Source organism: Vicugna pacos, chromosome 4 (genome assembly GCF_048564905.1).
Source record: "Vicugna pacos chromosome 4, VicPac4, whole genome shotgun sequence".
In the NCBI taxonomy this organism is placed as follows: Eukaryota; Metazoa; Chordata; class Mammalia; order Artiodactyla; family Camelidae; genus Vicugna; species Vicugna pacos.
In genome coordinates, this window is record NC_132990.1 from 1,382,664 (window position 1) to 1,401,046 (window position 18,383).

The 18,383-nt window shown below is 54.8% G+C and overlaps 1 protein-coding gene across 1 annotated transcript in view; it reads left to right on the forward strand.

Moving 5' to 3' along the window:
- Nucleotides 1-18,070, forward strand: part of LOC140695945 (cytoplasmic dynein 2 intermediate chain 1-like) — a 51,282-nt gene extending 33,212 nt beyond the window's left edge. Inside the window, 13 exon segments of the mRNA XM_072959058.1 lie at nucleotides 297-430; nucleotides 734-821; nucleotides 1,791-1,920; nucleotides 3,440-3,612; nucleotides 4,318-4,471; nucleotides 6,945-7,058; nucleotides 7,149-7,210; nucleotides 7,611-7,662; nucleotides 9,826-9,886; nucleotides 12,161-12,260; nucleotides 12,435-12,566; nucleotides 14,131-14,354; nucleotides 17,530-18,070. Coding sequence (XP_072815159.1) covers nucleotides 297-430; nucleotides 734-821; nucleotides 1,791-1,920; nucleotides 3,440-3,612; nucleotides 4,318-4,471; nucleotides 6,945-7,058; nucleotides 7,149-7,210; nucleotides 7,611-7,662; nucleotides 9,826-9,886; nucleotides 12,161-12,260; nucleotides 12,435-12,566; nucleotides 14,131-14,354; nucleotides 17,530-17,704 — 1,599 coding nt within the window. The 3' untranslated portion in view covers nucleotides 17,705-18,070.
- Nucleotides 18,071-18,383: the final 313 nt, after the last annotated feature.

Consider the following 18,383-nt stretch of genomic DNA (forward strand, 5'->3'; position numbering starts at 1 on the left):
CTGTGCTCTAAGAGAGTAGGGTGCCGGTGGACTTGGTAACAGTGTTTTCAAACCAGAGTTGACTTGTTTGATGTGACTTTCTGAAATCACTTCTGAGATTCAGGCCTGTGTGTATCGAATGTTTAAGACATGAGCAGCATTTGTGTGGCTTTATTTACGCTGTGGTACTTATTTTTGACAGAAGCAAGAAGACTGTCATTATTAACTTTAAACATTTTAATCGTTTTCTTTTCAGTTGTGAGAAATTGCTCTGAGGTCAAGACCCAGAGCTGACTCTGGCACACCTTGTTTTTAAGGCATACGTTCAGTGTAACGAAGACCATGTGAAGAGGGACGTGAAGACCGAAGAGGTGGAGACCCGGGAAGTGTGGACCCAGCACCCGGGAGAGAGTGCGGCTGTGTCTGGGGGTAAACGGCTCCTGGCCCTGGGGTATGTTTGTTACCTTCTTGCCCTTTCTCTGTCCTGGGTGTGGTCACTGCTGTGCGGCTGTGGAAACACGTGCTCTTCCCAGCCGCCTCCTGGCTGTTCAGAACCCCTAGTGTCTGGGCCCTGATCCAGGCCCACACAAGGGAAGGAGCTCACCCTCAAACAGGCGCGTTGCAGACGGGCTCCCCCAACACTCCCTGCTCTTAATTTGGGCAGTCTGTGCTCCTCATTTGTTTGCAACAACTTTAAGTTTGTGACGTGTGCCTGTGAGTCCACCTAGCTGGTTTCACATGAGCTATCTTTCAGGGAGTGACGGGGCAGCCCTGGTGGCGCTGCCGTGGTCCCGAAGGTCGACACGCCCCAGCTGTGCAGCTTCCTCCGGGCAGCCTGCCAGGTATGCCGGTCCTGGGGCTGCATCTTGCTAGTGCTGTCTGTGCTTCTGGATTGTATTCCTTAACGTTAATTGCTTGCATTGTAAAATCTAGACTGAAAAACAGGTATGTTAAGTTGGCAAGGGACACACATACCCAGGGTATTTGAAATTAGTAAACTTATGGCTTTAAAAACTGGTTCTAAGTACGTCCAAAGGCTGAGGGAGCAACGGGGATCCTGAGTGCCCGCTTATCTCATCTGAGCCCCAGCCCTGCCCCTCAGTTGGGTCAGAGCCGGTCACAGTCACCAGATCCTCCACGAAGGCTCAGTATGAGTCTCGGAGATTCTTCCCCCAGCGCGTTACAGAGTCTGGTTTCATGTGACTTTAAACTTATTCAGCTTCTCTTAGAGTTGACGTGGAGTGAGGATGGGCGGGGGGAAGGTGGTGCAGGATGACTTGGGGACAGGCCTGGCGGCTTCATGTCACCGTGGTCCCTCATCTTCTCCCCGGGCCTCGCTCCGGGCCAGCTGCCTTCCTGAGTCCACTGCGTCTCCCTCCCGCCTCCTTGCCATCGTCCCAAGCTGGACCCCTGACTCCTGAGGGCAGGGACGCTGATCTGCTGTACACTGGGTCTCAGCGCAGCCCGGCGAGTGGGACGTGGGCTGTGCTGAGTTTCCTCTAGAAACGCTGGAGGGTCTACCTCTCCCCCTCCTGTTACCTTTAGCCCATGTTTTCTGTGACAAGCGATGCCTGTGTTGGACCATGGCTCCCCCGTGGAGTTTACGTTTTTGGAATTTTCCCTGCAGTCTCTGCTGTTGTGTGGGAGGAACACTCTAGTTTCCTTGTGTCAGTTGTCATGATGTCTTGGACTTGGGCAGTTAGGTTTTTGGAAATGGGTAACTGCCCAGGTAGTGATTTGTGTGTGGTGTTTTTCCTGTAAAGCGAGCACGTTGGGAGTGCTCACCAAGGACTGCTCTCATGTCTTTGAAGGTGATTGCGGCTTTGCTGGAAGAGGACCGTGTGGCCACGGAGCCGAGCTGGCCCCCCCGGGCACAGGACTGCACCCTGCCTCTCAGTGACGGCTCCGTCCCCTTCAACACCGGCCTGCTGTTCCTCCAGAGTAAGCACGGCCCTGCTCAGCGTCTGGGTCTAGCGGGAGACGTTCACGCCGGCACGGCCACCTTTACTGTGACACCTCTGTCCCCACAGTGGGCTTATCGAATGGAGATTCTGCGTCTGCAGACTGAAGTGTAAGGTCACGGTTTTGTGGGGCCCTCCTGAGGCGTGACTGGAGGAAGGACACGCGGTCATTTTCCCGTTTCCTTCGGCTGCTTTTGGTTTTTGGCTCAGAGGTGCAGCAGGAGCAGCGTGGGAGGGTTCAGGGTGGGAGTCGTGCAATGAACTTGGCTCAGCGTTTCCCATCGAGCTCCTGACTTCAGTTTAAGTAGGTTCCTGGGGACAGGGCACCTTGCGACGTCACACACGCAGTGAAACTGCACGTGATTGTGTGAGCCACACAGACTGCCTTCGCGTGACCAGGTGTGACTTCTTGAGCAAGTCGCCACTGGGCTTTAAACAAAGTGGCTGGTAAGGGCGTGGGTGGCCAGGCTGGTCCGTGAGCGGAGGTGAGGCCCACGGGCCGTGTGCACCAGGCTCCAGTGCCGCCAATTGGGGTGTTTTAGGTGTTTCCTGTGCTACCTGCTGTTTATACAGTTCAGATGCACTCACGTTCCTCCACATCCAACATTAGCAAAGTTGGTGGTGTTAGTTTCTTAAAAACTCATATTGTTTGAGAGAGCTTTTGTTTTTAAAAGATAAGACTGATTCTCGAAAAATACTATTATTGCATCTGTAGCATCTGAAACGCGGACACGCAGGCTCCCACGTTCCTCTGCGTCCTGAGAAGCCGAGGAGGGACGGCGGCTTCACGGAGCTGGGGGCCTGGCTGAGCACGCACCAGGGCCCTTTGGGGAGGCTCGTGTGTCCTGTGGGACCTGCCCCTGTTCCATATGTAAACAGAAAGCAGGTTCTGGTGTGTTTTGCTTGGTAAAGTTGAGTTGTGAGGCACCAGGAGGAGACTGGGGTGACAGTGTCTGAGCCTGGGCCTGGGGCACGGGTCCTGGATCTGAGCTTGGAGGTAGGGACGAGGGCCCCCCCAACACTGTGGCCACCAGGAACCACACAGTGCTGGCCGCCCACTTGCTCTTCTGTTGGTTCCACACGTTCAGGAGTGTCCAGTGTCCCAGGCCCAGGAGTCAGCAGTGGACACACAGACAGGCAGACATCACTGTGAGCTGACTGGATGGGGGAGTGGGCCACGACGGGAGGGCGAGGAGGTGTCACCACTGCTGGCAGACAAGGTGCTGATGGGCTGGCCACGGGGCCTCCCCAGACCCCTCCGTGCCACCCAGTCTGTGGGAGCGGTGGGGGAGTGAGAGGGAGCGGGGCCACGTTGGCCAAGGGCACGGGTGGCCTCCAGTCGAGCTGTGGCCATCCGTTGACACCAGATCTAGGCGTGTGTGGCAGTGAAGGACCATGTTTGTCTCTTCGTTGAGCTGATGCATGTCTGAAAAGTGTTCACGTGACGTGGGTCCTGGCGGGTCACTAACCACAGGTACATTTTCTTGTCTCCTCCTCAGACCGAAGGGTGACCTGCGTGCACGTATCTCAGGCCCAGAGGCGGACAGTGGTGTCCGTCCACGGTCTGCCTGGCAAGGCCTCGGTGCCCCTGCTGGACAGCAGGCACCTGCTCTGCGTGTGGGACATCTGGCAGCCGTCAGGGCCTCAGAAGGTCCTGCTGTGCGAGTCAGAGGTACAGCTTGAGGAATCGTCCGTGTAACTCGGGGGTGGGCCAGGGGCGCCAAGGAGGGGGCTCCCACGTGGCTTCCTCTGTCCCGGCCGCCGCCGCTGTGTGCAGGGGATGCGGCACAGTGCTCTCAGCTGGAAGGACGGCTCACCTCTCAGGCCTCTGGGGTTGGGTGGCAGCACGGCTGCAGGTTGAGGAAGACCTGGGCCCGGCGCCCTGGGGTCCCAGCAGCGGTGCCTGGCCTCTCGCGGCTGGGGACATATGTTGCTGGGGTTCTAAACAAGCTTGAGCCTTTCCGGGCCAGCTGGTGGGGCTGTGGTGTGCTGACCGTGCAGGTCCAATGGGAGAGCTGTTCTTTCAGACTGGGAGGATACACACGTGTCTCCAAGTCGTGATCTCCATGACCTCAGAATCTTCCATCTCCACACAGGCTGTGGAGAAGTGTAACTTCTGTGGGCGTCAGTCTTGGGGCTTGGGAATCACAGAGTGCTGCCGCGTGGGAGGCAGATGACATACCAGCGGTGGCCTGGCCACTCTGGGCGGCGGCTGGGCGGAATGGAGATGCCTGGGGCTCACCCGCGACTGCCTCTCTTATCCCTGAGGCCGCGGACACTCAGACACGCCCCCCCCGCGCTGTGTCCCCAGCTTCTACGGGAGGGTCCATGGGAGCTCTCAGTGTCTGGCTTTTGTCGTGGCGGGGGGTCTTTCCAGGTCAGCTTCAGCCCCTGTAAAGCCTTTTTGCTGTTTGCTGGAACCACGCATGGCTCGGTGCTGGTGTGGGACCTGAGAGAGGACACCCGGATCCATTGCTCCCTGAAGCTGAGTGGGTGCTCCTGGACGTTCAGGATCTCAACGTTTTCTACTGGTCAGTGATGCCTGCCTGTCAGCCCGGACTTACAGAGGGGCCCTGAAATCTCTCTGTTTTGTCACTGCAAGTTACCCCAGAACGGTCTGACCTACGAGCAAAAGGGTCCTTTGACGAGCAGGAAAAATGGACCCCTTCCAGGGGATGCTCAGGCAGCGGCCGGCGACAGTGGGGTGTCCTTTCTTGTTGAACCTGGGGTTGCAGGTCCTCAGTGAGATGACTTTCAGTTTTAAATCCATCTGGGGCATATCAGAGCCTGCGCTCCCATGGCTGAGACAACCCACAGAGGGCTGAAGGAGGAGAAGTGGTTGCCTCTTGCGTCAAAGGGAACTGGAAGCACTCGACCTGCCAGGACCTCTAGTTAGACTCGCGTGACTGACTACTGCATGTTGAGCAGCTGTGGCCACAACCACAACCACAAACAACCACAACCACATTTACAACCACAACCGTTATTATAACCACAGACAACCACGATTACAACCACAACAACAAACCACAGCCACGACTACAACCACAGCTAACCACGATTAAAGTCACAACCGCAGCCAACAACAACAAACCACCTATAACTGCAACCACAGCCATAATTATAACCAGAGTCCACCACAGCCACAACCACACAAGCACGACCCCCACTGGGGAGGCACTCGTGTCCTGGGGTTTTCTCTGTGCTTTGTGGACTGGCTTGCTCAGTGCCCATACCGGCCCACCTGCCAGTGCTGGGGGCTGGGGAGCTCGTGCACGGTGCACTGACCCCACGCTGACCGTGGAGGGGCTGCCCTTGGCCCAACTGCATTCAGCCCATGCTCCCTCTGCTCCTGCCCAGGAACCCCGGTTTTCTCCAGACAGCGAGTAAGGGGCCCTGTGAGCCCGGCCTCCTTCCCTGGCCTGAGGCCCTGGGGTTCCTGCACCGGGCGTTTCCGAGCTCCCTCCCCTCTGTTGGCGGAACCTCTGGTGCACCTGCTTGGTCTTTCCACCCAGCAGTCCAGGGGTTTCCAGGTAGTCCTGTGGTTGGCAGGCAGGACCAGGGCCTGTGGCACAGGCAGGCTGCGTCCTCACTGGCTGAGCTGTGGGGCGTCTCGCGGTTCTGCTGTGGTTTCCTCGAGGACGCAGGTGAGCATCCTCCCTCGCCCTCTGTCTGGGCGGGTGTCTGCCAGCTCTTCCCCGGGGGTGTAAGTTGAGTCGTTGCTGCTTACTGCTGCATGTGAGGGGTCTTTGTACGTTCTGGGTGCAGTCCCGTGTCAGATGTGTCTGGGCCGGCCTCTCTCCCAGCCGAGTAGCCTTCCAGCTCCCCCTCCTGTTCTGTGATACTGCCACGCATGTGGATGTCTTGCATCTGTTTGCACCACGAGTGTGTCTGTGCTTCCCACGTGAAGACTCAGGTTTTCGTCTCCCAACAACCCATTTTTGCCCTTCTGGAGGCGACCTTGCTGCTGTTGGGAGGTGTGAGTGTATGGGTACGTGAGGGCTTGGTGCGCTAGAGGACATCTTTTGATGGTGCTGGCTAACCTCTGACTCACCTCCGTGTTCAAAACACTGCAAGTCTTAAGCTTTTGACCTCACTTGAAGTCTTACTCCAGGAGGGCGCTTCCTTGTGCTCTGCTGCCGTCTGAACTTTGTCACTAGAACCTCCAGTTCCCGTGGCCTCCCCTCCAGAGGGACACCGGCTCACCACGCCTCCTCCACTTCAGGGCACTGAGCCTGGAACCCTGTCCGTCCGCATTCATTCCTCAGACTGCTTTGCCTTTTCCCTCGGCTTTTCCTGAGTTCAGCTCCAGCTCTCATTTTCTTTCTCCTCGTTTTCTACCCATCTTTGTTCTGGGTTTCTGATTTGTTTCCTTGCTTTAAACACATTTGCAAGTGCTTTTCGAAGAGACGTGATGTAGCTTGGAGTGTTGCGTTCTGGTCTGTTTTGTGCTTGTTTTGGGGGAGAATGTGCAGGGGCTGAAACACTGTGATTTGCATTTTCTGCCTTGTTCCTTTGGAGTCTGCGTGAGCTTGTCTGGTTTCTTCTGCTCCTGACATCGTGCACGTGGATGTTTGTGGTCAGAGGAGCTGTGTTGTGTTAGGGTGTAGAGGGTCACTTCTTGAATGGGGGCGGGGGTCTGCAGCTCTGAGTCCCCCTTGGCCTGTGCCCCATGCTGCTCTGTCTGAGCCTCCTCTTCCTCCAGAAGCCCTGCTGCCCTGCGCACCTTCCAGCCCCGTCGTCCCCGCAGGTGGAGGGTGGCCCCAGGGTCCCGACCAGGGGTCTGAACCTCGCCCTCCACACCCACAGCCCTGCGTGCAAAGCTCACCCCTCTTCTCACTGGCACAGTGAACTCTGGTCTCAGCTTCACGGTGATGCTGATAGCAGTGGCACGTGGACGTTTGTGTGTGGTCCGTGTGGTCTCTCGTTGAGGAGATGCACCTGTGCCCGTCCCCGCACAACTCAGTGCTAACTGTGCTCCCTGACTTACCCTTCCATCCCCAGACGGCGTCCTGACGTTGGTGAACCACCGCAGTCCCCTCCGAGCGATAGAACCGGTCTCGGCGTCTGTCTGCAAAAGACAGAGCTGCGTGCTCTCACCTTTCTCTGCTCCGAAAGGTACGCCCTTCACCTCGTGAGCTCTGTAGCTCAGGTCGTGAGGAGTGGTCTCCTGGTCTCGAGCCTCCCTCCCCACTTCTGTCTTCACAGAGACGTCGGGTCTGTCGTTCCACATCACGTCCTTGGACGAGAGCGGGGTTCTCAACGTGTGGGTGAGGAGGCCGCACGCCCGGGCCTGGTCTGTGCTGAGGTTGGTTGGGTGTGGGGGGCTCCATTTGGCTCGGGGACACAAGGACCAGACGGGCCATTGGGAATTCCTGTGGGAATGAGCGATGCCAGTGCAAGCGGTGGGGACAGTCGGGGCCACAGGACGAGCGTGGGAGACTCACTGCAGAGGACGCGCTGGACGTCGGCCCCTCATGGAGCGTGGAGAAACGGGTTGAAAGAAGGCGGTTTACAGCATGCAAGTATTAGTTCGGAAGTTATGACACATCTCTCTTCTGGAGCAGTGATCCTTTTAGTGGCTAATGGAGCATGCTGTCCTCGTCAGAGCTCTGCGCTGCTGAAGTGTTCCGTGAGTGTGAAGTGTTTCCGTCTTCCCATCTGTTTCAGGTGGTGGTTGAATTACCAAGGGCAGATCTCGCTGGTTCAATAAGTGACTTGGGTAATTATTAAACAAAAACACTAATTTTATTCAGTGTTTGCTAAAATGAATAAAACGAATGAAAAGATTCCAATACCTGCTTTGAAAAAAAGAGTAATTAGCTACCTGGAAAGTAAAGATGAAGGTTGTATGCTTCATGCCCTTTGACCCTTGAACAGGCCCCGAGACCAGCTCGCGTGCTGCTCTTGTTACAGGAAGGGCTGCGTGTCCTGTCTGTGCTGCAGGGCCCTCTATGTCCTGGGTCACCAGTTGGTGTGCGAGTCCCAGGTCCACCCCTCAGGGTGACTCCCACAGTCTTTGAGGCTGGGGCAGTGGAGGCAGGGGCCAAGGCCCGAGGTCAGTGGTTCCTGACGCCCCGTGGCCAGTCTGCCGTGTCAGGCAGGGCCCGGGCGTCCGTCCCACAGCCCCTCACCTGGTTTGAGCTGGGGGTGCCCCGGCAGACCCAGGCAATGGGTGTAACAAGAGTGACCCCAGCTTTGCCCCGATGCTCGAAATCAGAAAGGGGAGCCCCCTGTCTGCGGAGCAGCTGCCGGGCTTCATGTGGGCCGCGGCGGCCTGGCTGAGAGGTGGACTCGCTCCCAGAAGCCAGGCTGGATGGAGGCCTGTCTGAGGCGAGGCCCCGCCTTTCTCGGCATTTTCTCCACCCAGCATGTGCTCATCTGCTTGGGGCAGTGTTCACTGTGTCTGTCGGGAATGTTGGGCGGGAGGGCCCAGGCACCTCCTGGACGTGGGCTGGTGGGGCCCGACGCTGCCCTCACCGGCTTGCACCCTGGCCCCGAGACCCCAGCCCCAGCCTCAGAGACCTCAGGGGTCACGTACCCGAGGCCTCTGTGCGGTGACCAAGGCACTTGGGGGAATTTTAGGCGGTGTTGGGAGGTCAGTTCATAGTCTGCCTGTGGAGACAAAATTACTTTGCGTGAAAGTACTTTGTGATATAAATGAGAGAGTCTGACAAAGGGCGGTATCAGGCAGTGTGTATTTTATCAAAAGTTGCTGTAAGAAGACTTCTTTATCTGTAGAACCACTTGTGTAAATTCCAGCCATGATCTAGCTCTGCTTTTAGGAAAAGAGGGGGTGACATTCACACCAAGAAAGCTCTGGGCGTTACATGCCTGCGGGAGAGGCTGGGGTGGTTCCGAGCCCTGTCGTGTGCATATCAGGTTAGTGGCCTCTTGGAGAGCTCAGGTCACGCTTAGAACCAGTCCTTCATTCACGGATTCTCTGAACAAGCTGGGTCCTGGCTGCAGTGCCAGGGGAATGGGGTGAGGGGGCGACAGCGCTGCCTGGGGAGTGGTTTCCTGGGGAGACTGGCCGTCGTGATGTCACTGCTGGAGCAGGACTGAGGGCCCAGATCGGGGAAGACTTCCCAGGGAGGAAGGTTTGAGCCAAGACTCTCAGCCCCAGAGTCGGTCCGGGGAGCAGGTGCTGGGAAAGTGGGATCTGCAGTCGGTGACGTCGCACGCCCTGAAATCAGAGTTATAACTGTGACAGGTGGCAAGTCTATAAACACAGTCCCATGCCTTATAATTACAGCCACCCTTTCTCACTGCAGGTTGAGTTTTTTGTGTACTTTTAGTTCATCCACTGCCAAGGTTCTCGGCTGTGCCTTGCTAGGACGTGGGCCTCCATATAAGTAAGTCTCTAGTTCCCCCTCTGCAGTAATTACAGAAGAGGAGGACGAAGCTGGAAATGGACAAAGGAGGGAGAGCCAGTGGGGCCGTGAGCCCGTGGGGAGTGCAGGGAGGGGTCGCGGAGCGGAGCCAGGCAGCCTCTGAGGAGCGAGACCACCAGAGCGTGAGGACGTTTGCGGAAGAGGGTTTCTGTGGGAACCGGAGGTTCCAGTTATGTATTGATTTTTTTTTTTGCTTAGTGTACTCCCTTTGTTTTATTTTATCAAATCTAAAAATAGGAAGGCTTTTTGATCTTGATCCCACCAGCCATTTTCCCGTGAAGCCTTGAACTGCAGACTCTCGATTCTTCCCCCGAGGGAACTGCAGGACCCACCCCTGCTCTAGGGAGGGAGCGCTCTTTACCCACCTGTGTTTTTATGTTACTGCCGGACACAGGTATTGAAGCAGTGGAAAGTGATTCCAGGCACGTGTGATTGGATTTTGGCTTAACTCATGTTAGAGGCACACTTATTTCTGGTTTCTCCATTTTCAGGGCTGATACCTGGAGGGAGGATCAAACTGCTGCACAGCACGGCCGTTCACCTGGGTGGCAGGTAGGTTTCCCACAGAAGGAGCTCACGCTCGTTCGTGAGCAAGCCAGGCGTGCGTCGAGGAAACCGGCTTCACACGCCGTGTGTTTGCTTGTTTATTATTAACGACTCAGAGTAATAGGTAAAAGTACCAGGTCTAGAGCTAACATTTTTTTCTTTGATTTAAATATTTTCTATCTTATAAATTGGTGCTATTTCACTATTTTTCATCCAGTTTTAATACAACCCTGAAGCTAAATAGACAAGTTTGAGGATTCGGAAACAGTGATATGAAAGTTTTATTCAGAAATTAGATTTATTTTCACTCAGATAACTTGATATGACATAAAATCTTAAGTGTACAAGTAGTATTTGCGGTATTTATATATCATGTTAACTGATTTCCCAGTGATGCCCTTTGTTGTCGGTAACCACAGTCGGGCTCTCAGCCTATGACCCACCCTGAGAAGTTTTCATATTAGCCCGAGTCCTCTCTTCAGACGAACTCCTCTGGGCTGTCAGTGATCAGACACGTGCCGAGGCTGGTTTCAGTGTAACTGTGGCAGGAGTCAGTTATGTTTAAAGCTCACCGGCTACACGGCAGACCCCAGCACAGGTGGCCCAGGCCCTTTTCTGACTTCTGCCAAACCAATCTCATCTCATCTCGGTTCTGGCCTTTATGCATGTGGTACCTTGCGTTACATGTACCCTTCAACTATAGGCTTCTTCTGTGCTTAACTATACGCTCTTGAAAGGGAAGTGTCTCCTGTAGCCAATATTGGGTTTCCCCCCAAACACCGGGTGGTGCCTCCCCATGTCTGTGCACAACCAGCACCATCCAAACTTGTGTGGCCCCTTCGCTCAGGCCCTCAAGTGCAGACGGTGACCAGTGGTCGCTGCAGCCCTCGGAGAGGGCGTCTGGTGAGGGGTAGGCAGTGGACATGGCAGCTCGGGGGCTGAGCTAGGCCTGACACCCCCCTCAGCTGCAGACCATGGGCGTCCCTGGAGGTGTATGACCTTGGGTGATGTGCCCCAGGCCCCTGGGGCAACAAGCCCTCCCCCGAGGGGCTTGGTGGCAGTGTTCTCGTCCCTGTGGTTGGCTCTGGGGGAGGCATGCGGAGCTTGGGAGCTCAGGGAGGGCTGTGGTGACTTTTCAGAGAGATGACGGCTGAGATGGGGCCCGGCAGACCCCGATACATCAGCAGCCTGCAGCAGATCTGCTTTGAGAAATGGGGATGAGTCGGGGCCAGGCCCAAAGAGTGTGCTGTGCTGAGGGCTGAGACTAGCCTCAGGGGGCAGGGACGAGACGGGCTCCACGGGGACTCCTATGGGTTCTCAGCAGTTTAGGGGGATCAGCTTGGCAACAGTGTGAGGCAGGAATGGAGGACGGCACATGGGGCTCTGGGCAGCCTTAAGGGACTGACGCAGGGTCAGTCGAGATCAGAGACGAAGCTGGAGCTGGAGCCGCGGCGGCAGGCACTCAAGGGTGGGCTCCCTTGGTGGTGGAGGCGAGGAAACCTGGAGCTGGCGGTTCCAGGGACAGAGGACCGAAATCTGGAGGGAGGAGGTGACAGGTCCAGAGCAGATTGTGGCTGGAGTCTGGGATGTGGGTGTGAGCAGAGGGTGGGCGGAGATGGGGGCAGACCCCCGCCGTGTGCCTGGGGTGGCCTCGCAGAAGGAGCAGCCCTGGGCCTTGCCTGTTACAGATAGGTACGCAGCATGAGGTGAAAAACCAACAACAGACCAAATATCGTCTTTCAGAAAAGAGAGAGGAAGACGCCAGAGCACGGTGGAACTTTGAGTTGGCCTGCAGTCTTCCATGCTGGGGTGTGGCCGCGCTGGCACCTCCTCCCGGAGCTGGGGCCCGCGGATGGGGAGCGGTGGGCTTGCTGGGCCGTGCGCTAGAGCTGACCCCACGGACTCCAGGACGCGCCGCCCCTGCAGCAGGAGAAGCCCAGAAACCAAGTTTCGGGTGGCCTGGGGTCCGCGCAGTGGCACAGGGGCTGCTGCCTGCGGGCGGCCCCGCACGGGGAGGCCACAGACACTCAGGCGCCGGGACAGCGCCGGTCGTGGGGTCTGAAGGCGTTCCTAGGTGGAACTGTTGTCTCTGAGGTTTGAAAGTTGGAGCGAGAATGCAGACAGACACTGGAAGAAAGGACTGGTGACCCGCGGAGAGCACAGGAGCGAAGAGCAAGGGGGCTGGAGATGCTGGTCAGGGGTGGGCGCCCCGTGTGGCACAGGTGCCACCTCCGCCCTGCGGCTTCCAGGCTACCTGACACTGTCCTTCTCTTTTTCCAGCCTTTTCCATAAAGGCGATGAATTCTGGGTGTCCACACAAACACTGAACGTTAAATTTCTGCCTTCAGACCCTGATCGCTTTGTCGTGGGCACGGACATGGTGAGTGGTGTTCGGACTTCGCTCTGTGACTAGAGCTGCTCGGTGATCGTCTCCCTGCAGATGAGCTTCCGCTCGCCCTTGTGATGCCGCTGTTTACACTGTCTCAACAATGGCGGTTTTGTCCAGCCCGGGCCAGACCCCTCCTTCCTCACCGGGGCCTCTTCTCACCACCAGGGCCTCGTCTGCCACGGCAGCAGACAGGAGCGGAGGGTGTTTCCCAGGCTGTTCAGACCCCAGCAACAGGGCGTGAGACCCGTAAGGGTGAACGTGGTTGACTTTTCACCTTTCGGGGAACCAGTTTTCCTGGTAAGAGTGTCGGTTTGTCTTTTTTTCTAACATTTTTTATTGATTTATAATCATTTTACAATGTTGTGTCAAATTCCAGTGTTCAGCACAATTTTTCAGTCATTCATGGACATATACACACTCATTGTCACTTTTTTTCTCTGTGATTTATCATAACATTTTGTGTATATTTCCCTGTGCTATACAGTGTAATCTTGTTTGAATATCGGTTTTTAAAGCACCAGTTCTGCTGCGTCTACAGTGTCGGCACACTTCTGCTCTGATGTCCTGACGCCCCGTCTGTGGTCAGGGCAGCTCACTCCACGGGGCCGTCGCTTGTGACATAATTTCAGGCTTAGAGAGCAGTTTCAAGACCAGCACGAGGATTCCCGCCCCTGCCAGGCATGGGGGAACATCCCTGACCTGTGGCCAGGGTGTCCATCCCTGAGGAGCTGAGCTGGCCCTCCTCTAGCCTCTGTCCTGTTGGCTGTGGGGCGGAGCAAAACATCCTGTCAGTCAGCGTCCATGACGAGCGAGATCATGCCCCTCCCGAGTCCTGCTCAGTCACCGTGTCCCCTCTGCTTGAGACGGCCTTGGGCCCTCACCAAGGGCGTAGATGCCCTCCATCCAGTCTGCTGGCATCTCCTTGTCTGCAGACACCAGTCTCCCCCATGGGCCCCAACTTCCACGTCTCACCCCTGGGCTCTGGTGGGGGACACGGGGACACTACTGGAGCTCCTGGCACCCTGCTGTGAATTCTGTTGCAGGTTGGAGGACTTCCTTTCCTCCTCAGAGCACATTTACTATGTCTGCACGGACACATGGCTCCCCACTCTCCCCATGGGTCACAATTGACTGCTAGTCCTTACTCTGCTGTGCAGGCTGTCCCCAGCGGTGGGTCTGCGTCCTGTGCATGGTTCTGTTCACTCTTCCCACAGTGACGTTCACTCCCAGCCCCAATCCGTGCTGACCCTGGGCCCGCCTCCCCAACAGCCCCGTTGTCCACGGATGTGCTTAGTTACTTGATCCTGGAACAGACAGACCTCCCGACATTGCTCACTCAGGCTTCTGGTTTTTTTGAAAGATTAAGAATGTGAAGGATTAAATATATTGAGTAAAATGGGATTAAGTTTCTCTTTTTAAGCTAAAAACTTCGTCTTTTACTAAACCAGCTAAGTTTTTTTAATGCAAATTTCACTCCAAAAGGAATGTACAGTCCTATTATTGGTGCAAATGTACGTAACTTTTAAAAAGTGGCACAGTGATTTCCACTTTAGTGTCAGTCTTCCCAGTCTCAGCGTCCTAGCTTGAATCGGCGACAGCCCATTTGTTAAAAAAGCGCCCGTTTACCTGGTCACTGAACTCACTGATCTCAGCCATCCTGGGCTGGAGGGCGTTCACAGTGAGTCAGTCTCCAAGGAGAAAGCTCAAGTTGGTAATTTGTGAGGACAACATTTAATGTTATAATTTTATGTTTGGAAACAAAAATTAAACCAGCTCTTTCTGCTACACAAACAAAAGAAAGCTAACGCTCTGAAATCTTTCCTGGCTGTGAGATTGAGTGACGCCAGTCTGCCCTCCCCAGACCAGCTGCTCTGACGGGAGCCTCAGGCTGCACCAGCTGACGGCTGAGCTCCCACGCCTGCAGTGGGACCACAGCACGGGCGGCCACGCCATAAACGGCCTGCACTGGTCCTTGACGAGACCTGCCATGTTTCTGGTCTGGGACGACGCGTCCTGCATTTACGTCTGGGACCTCCTGGAGAGCGACCTGGGTCCCGTGGCCAAACAGTCCATCTCCCCAGACAGGTAAGGCTCAAGCCCTCACGGGTGATTTCCTGCAGAAGCGTCACTGATGGTCTTCCTTAAGTTACATATAAGGCTACTACACTTTAAAGTGCGGTTATTTGTATTTAAATTTATATATTATCTTTATATACTTAAGCACTGTGTTAAAAATCACTTTAAAGTGTGTCTGTTTGATATTTAGCCTAAAATAGTGTATGGTTAGAGAATTCACTCTGTAAATAAAAGGAGCTTTTTTCTTCTTAGCACTTTATTTATTTACTAGTTTATTTACTAGTTTTATAAATTCACGCACGTTTGAGCGGTAGACAGAGCGTTCCTTCTGCGTTCTGACAAGGATGCTCCGTGGAAGTCAGGAGTCAGGGACTTCCACAGAGTCACAGTCCCCCTGCCCCAGGCGATTGGGGGCCGACTGCCCTGGGGCCCGTCCCACACACACAAGAGCTGGGTTGTCACCCGTGTGCTCTAATAATTTCTCATCTTTGTTGTTTTATGAGCATCAGGAAGAGTCCTCCTTGAGACCACTTTTTCCATTCACCTGTCTTTTTTTCTTAGCTTTTATGTCTCTTGTCAGTAGATCCTCCTTCTGTGAAGGCTTGTTATAACCTGGAGGATGGGGACCACATCCCTTTTGTGAAAGAAAGAAGATAAAAAGTGATCAAAACCAGAAGATCGTTTGACAGAATGTTAGGGGCATACTGATAAGATATGAAAAAAATTAAGAATTGCGTTTATTTAGTTCAAGTAGTAGGCATACTTACATTATTCTAATTATTAAAAAATTACATCATTAAAATCCAAACTGTGATTTGCTGATAAACACATAATGCTCATGCAGTTTGTTCCAAAACGTGTCTCGTTTATTTAATAAAACGTGTTTGTCTGTTCATTTATTTATTTGTATTGAGGTGTAACTGACATAAAGCATGCTGGTTTTAGGTGTGCGACGTCGTGATTCGGTGTTTGTGCAGGTTGTGGAATGATCGCCACGGAAGTCTATCGCCTCACATGGTTTCAGGACTTTTCTTTCTGTGATGAGAACTTGTAGCGTTTAGTTTCTTGGCAACTTTTCAGACACGCGGTTCAGTGATACTTAGCTACAGCTGTCGCACTGAACGTCCCGCCCTATGGTGGTTCCTTTACCACTGGAAATTTGTGCCTTCCGACCCCTTCACCCCCTCGGCCCACCCCCGCCCCTCCCTCTGGCCACCACCCGTCTGGTGTCTGTATCTGTGAGCTTGGCTGGGTTTTCTTGTTTGTTTTGTATATAAGCGGGATCATACAGTGTTTGTCCTTCTCTGTCCAGCTTATCTCGCTTAGCTTACTGTCCTCAAGATCCTTCGATGTTGTTGCAAATGGATTTCCTTCTTTTTATGGCTGAATAATATTCCACATGTAATATGTGTACATAACGTATTCTTTATCCCTTCAACCACTGATGGACACCTGGGCTGTTCCCATGTCTTGACTATTGTGAACAGTGTTGCTGTGAACGTGGGGGCACAGATACCTCTTTAAGGTCCTGTTCTCGTTTCCTTTGAATACCTACCCAGGAGTGGAGCTGCTGGGTCATATGGTAACCATTTTTAATTCTTGAGGGACCTCCAGACTGTTTCACGCAGTGGCTGCACCAACTTGCATTCCCACCAGTGGTGCACGAGGGCCCCCTTCTCTCCACACCCTCGCCGACATGCGCTGTTGTCTGCTTGATGGTGGCGTCCTGACACGGGTGAGGTGACGTCTGTGTGGTCTGGGTCTGCATCTCCTTGATGACCAGTGGTGCTGAGCGCCTTTTCATGTGGCCGTTGTCCTCTGTGTGTCTTCCCTGGAGAAATGTCTCTTTAGATCTTCTTCCCGCTTTTGAATTGGGTTGCTTGTGCTTTTGCTCTTGAGGGGCGTGAGTTCCTCATGTGTTTAGGGTGCTGGCCCCTCAGCAGGGGTGTGGCTGCCGGACGTGCTCTCCCGTCCGCTGGTCTGTGTCCACTTTGCTGCTCATTCTCCTGCTCTGCAGTTTTTCAGCTTGATGTCACCCCAGCTGGTTGTTCCTGTGGCCTTTGCTCCTGGAGTCAGATCCAGAAAGGCCATCGCCCAGACACTGTCGCGGAGATTGCTGCCTGTGTTTTCCTGGGACTTTATGGTTTCAGGTCCTACATTCAAGTCTTTAATCCGTTCTGAGTTGATTTCTGTGTGTGGTGTGAGATGATGGTCTGTCCAGTTTTCCCATCACCACTTATTGGAGACCATCCTTCCCCCACTGTGTATTCTTGGCTCCTGTGCTGTAGGTGAATTGACTACATACGAAAACAAGTATTTATTGGGTCCTTCCTGTGCGCCCCTACGGCTGCAGGCACCAGGGCTGTGACAGTGAACTGGTCAGTGGGCTGCAGTCCCCGTGGGCTGACGGGTGACAAAATGAAATAATGTGATGGGCTCATGTCCTGGGGCCTGGGGGGAGGGCTGGGGGGTATTTGGGTTGTGGGCCCCGACGGGGGTTCCCTGCCACTGAGACCCCCGCTGCCCCTCGAGGGGCTGCCTGCTCCTGCAGTCTACCTGCGTGGCCCGCAGGTCTGGCTCCAGTCATGGTGGAGAAGACGGGAGGGGCACATTGCGGCGGGTGTGGTTTAATCTCGGTGATTAAAGCTGTGACTACGTGATGGGTGTTCCTAGGATGCCAGGGCCCAACTGAACTTGGAAGTCAGGGATGGGGAGGCCTCGGGGAGATGGCACTGAACCACAGGAGGACGGTGGTGAGGCTGCAGAGGGTGCTGTGTGGGGACGGGGGTATGGGGTGGCCATGGAGGGGACATGGCGGGGAAGCGGGCCTGCTCGGAGAAACGGGGTCGGCGAAGGTGCCCATGGTACAGCGGCCCCACGTGCGGTTCCTTGGCTGGACGGCAGATCTGGAGCTCAGGGTGAGGTCTGGGCGAGGGGTGCAGGTCTGTGGGCTCCCCATCTCAAGGCCGCACGTCCCTGGTGCTTAGCAGTGACCATCACAGACGTCAGTCCCACAGTCTCTGGCTGCAGAGACACGTTTCAGTGTGGTTTCTGTAGATTGAGTCCGTCTGCCTCGGGTCTGATTTCCATTCTGATGATGACAGACGCTGCAGCCTTCCTCTTCCTTCCCCGGGACGCGGGTGATAGGGTGAGTCAGGGTCACACGTGTGCTTCTTGGTTCCAGGCTGGTGGCCATGACTGTCGTGGGGGAAGCCGAGAAGACCCGTGGCAGCTTCCTGGCCCTGGTGCTGGCCAGAGCCTCCGGCAGCGTGGACGTCCAGTACCTGAGGAGGGAGTGGGCCACCCCGGCGGGGGACAAGCGCAGGAGGCTGCGTCTGCTCCTGCAGGAGGCCCTGTAGGAGCCAGGAAACCACCAACTGCGGGCGCAGCCCTGGCCGCAGCCGGGAGGGCACCCTCGTGTAGACGGACGGCGTGTGTTCCGCACGTGGTTCGTTCCACAGGAATGCTACTTCAGTGCACCAGGAAGTAAATCACTGTCTTCGAGTGGAAGCAGCAAGCAAGCACTTTAGTGAGAGAGCCACGCCCGGCTGCTCTTTTCTGAGGACATTTCCACCTGTTTTCAGAGCAGCTTTAAAATACTGTCACGTTTATTAAGAGATTTTTAAACAATCCAAATGAAAATGTATTTTTAATTAATACTTTTCTTAGTCAAGCATAAAATGAGTCACAGGTTTAAATTAAAGGAGTGACTCCACTAAAATGACCTCCCGCCTGTGTTTTCTTAACGCTTTCCTGGGCTCGTCCTGCTGGAAATGTCGGGCTGTCCGGTCAGACCGACGTGCTTTGGTGTTAAAGCATTTGCAGCTTTATGTAAAGATGATACTGATAAATACGTCCTCTTAATTCTAGCTGTCACAGGGATTCAAGGGCAGGAGGACCCTGGGTGGTGGCCTTGGCAGAGATGCAGTGTTGCCAAAAATAGTCTTTGAAGGCACGTGTGGAGATGAGAAGGGTCCTGCTGGGCGTCTGCGCTGGAGAAGCTGTGGGTGTGCTCTAGTCCAAGAGACGTTGCTGGCG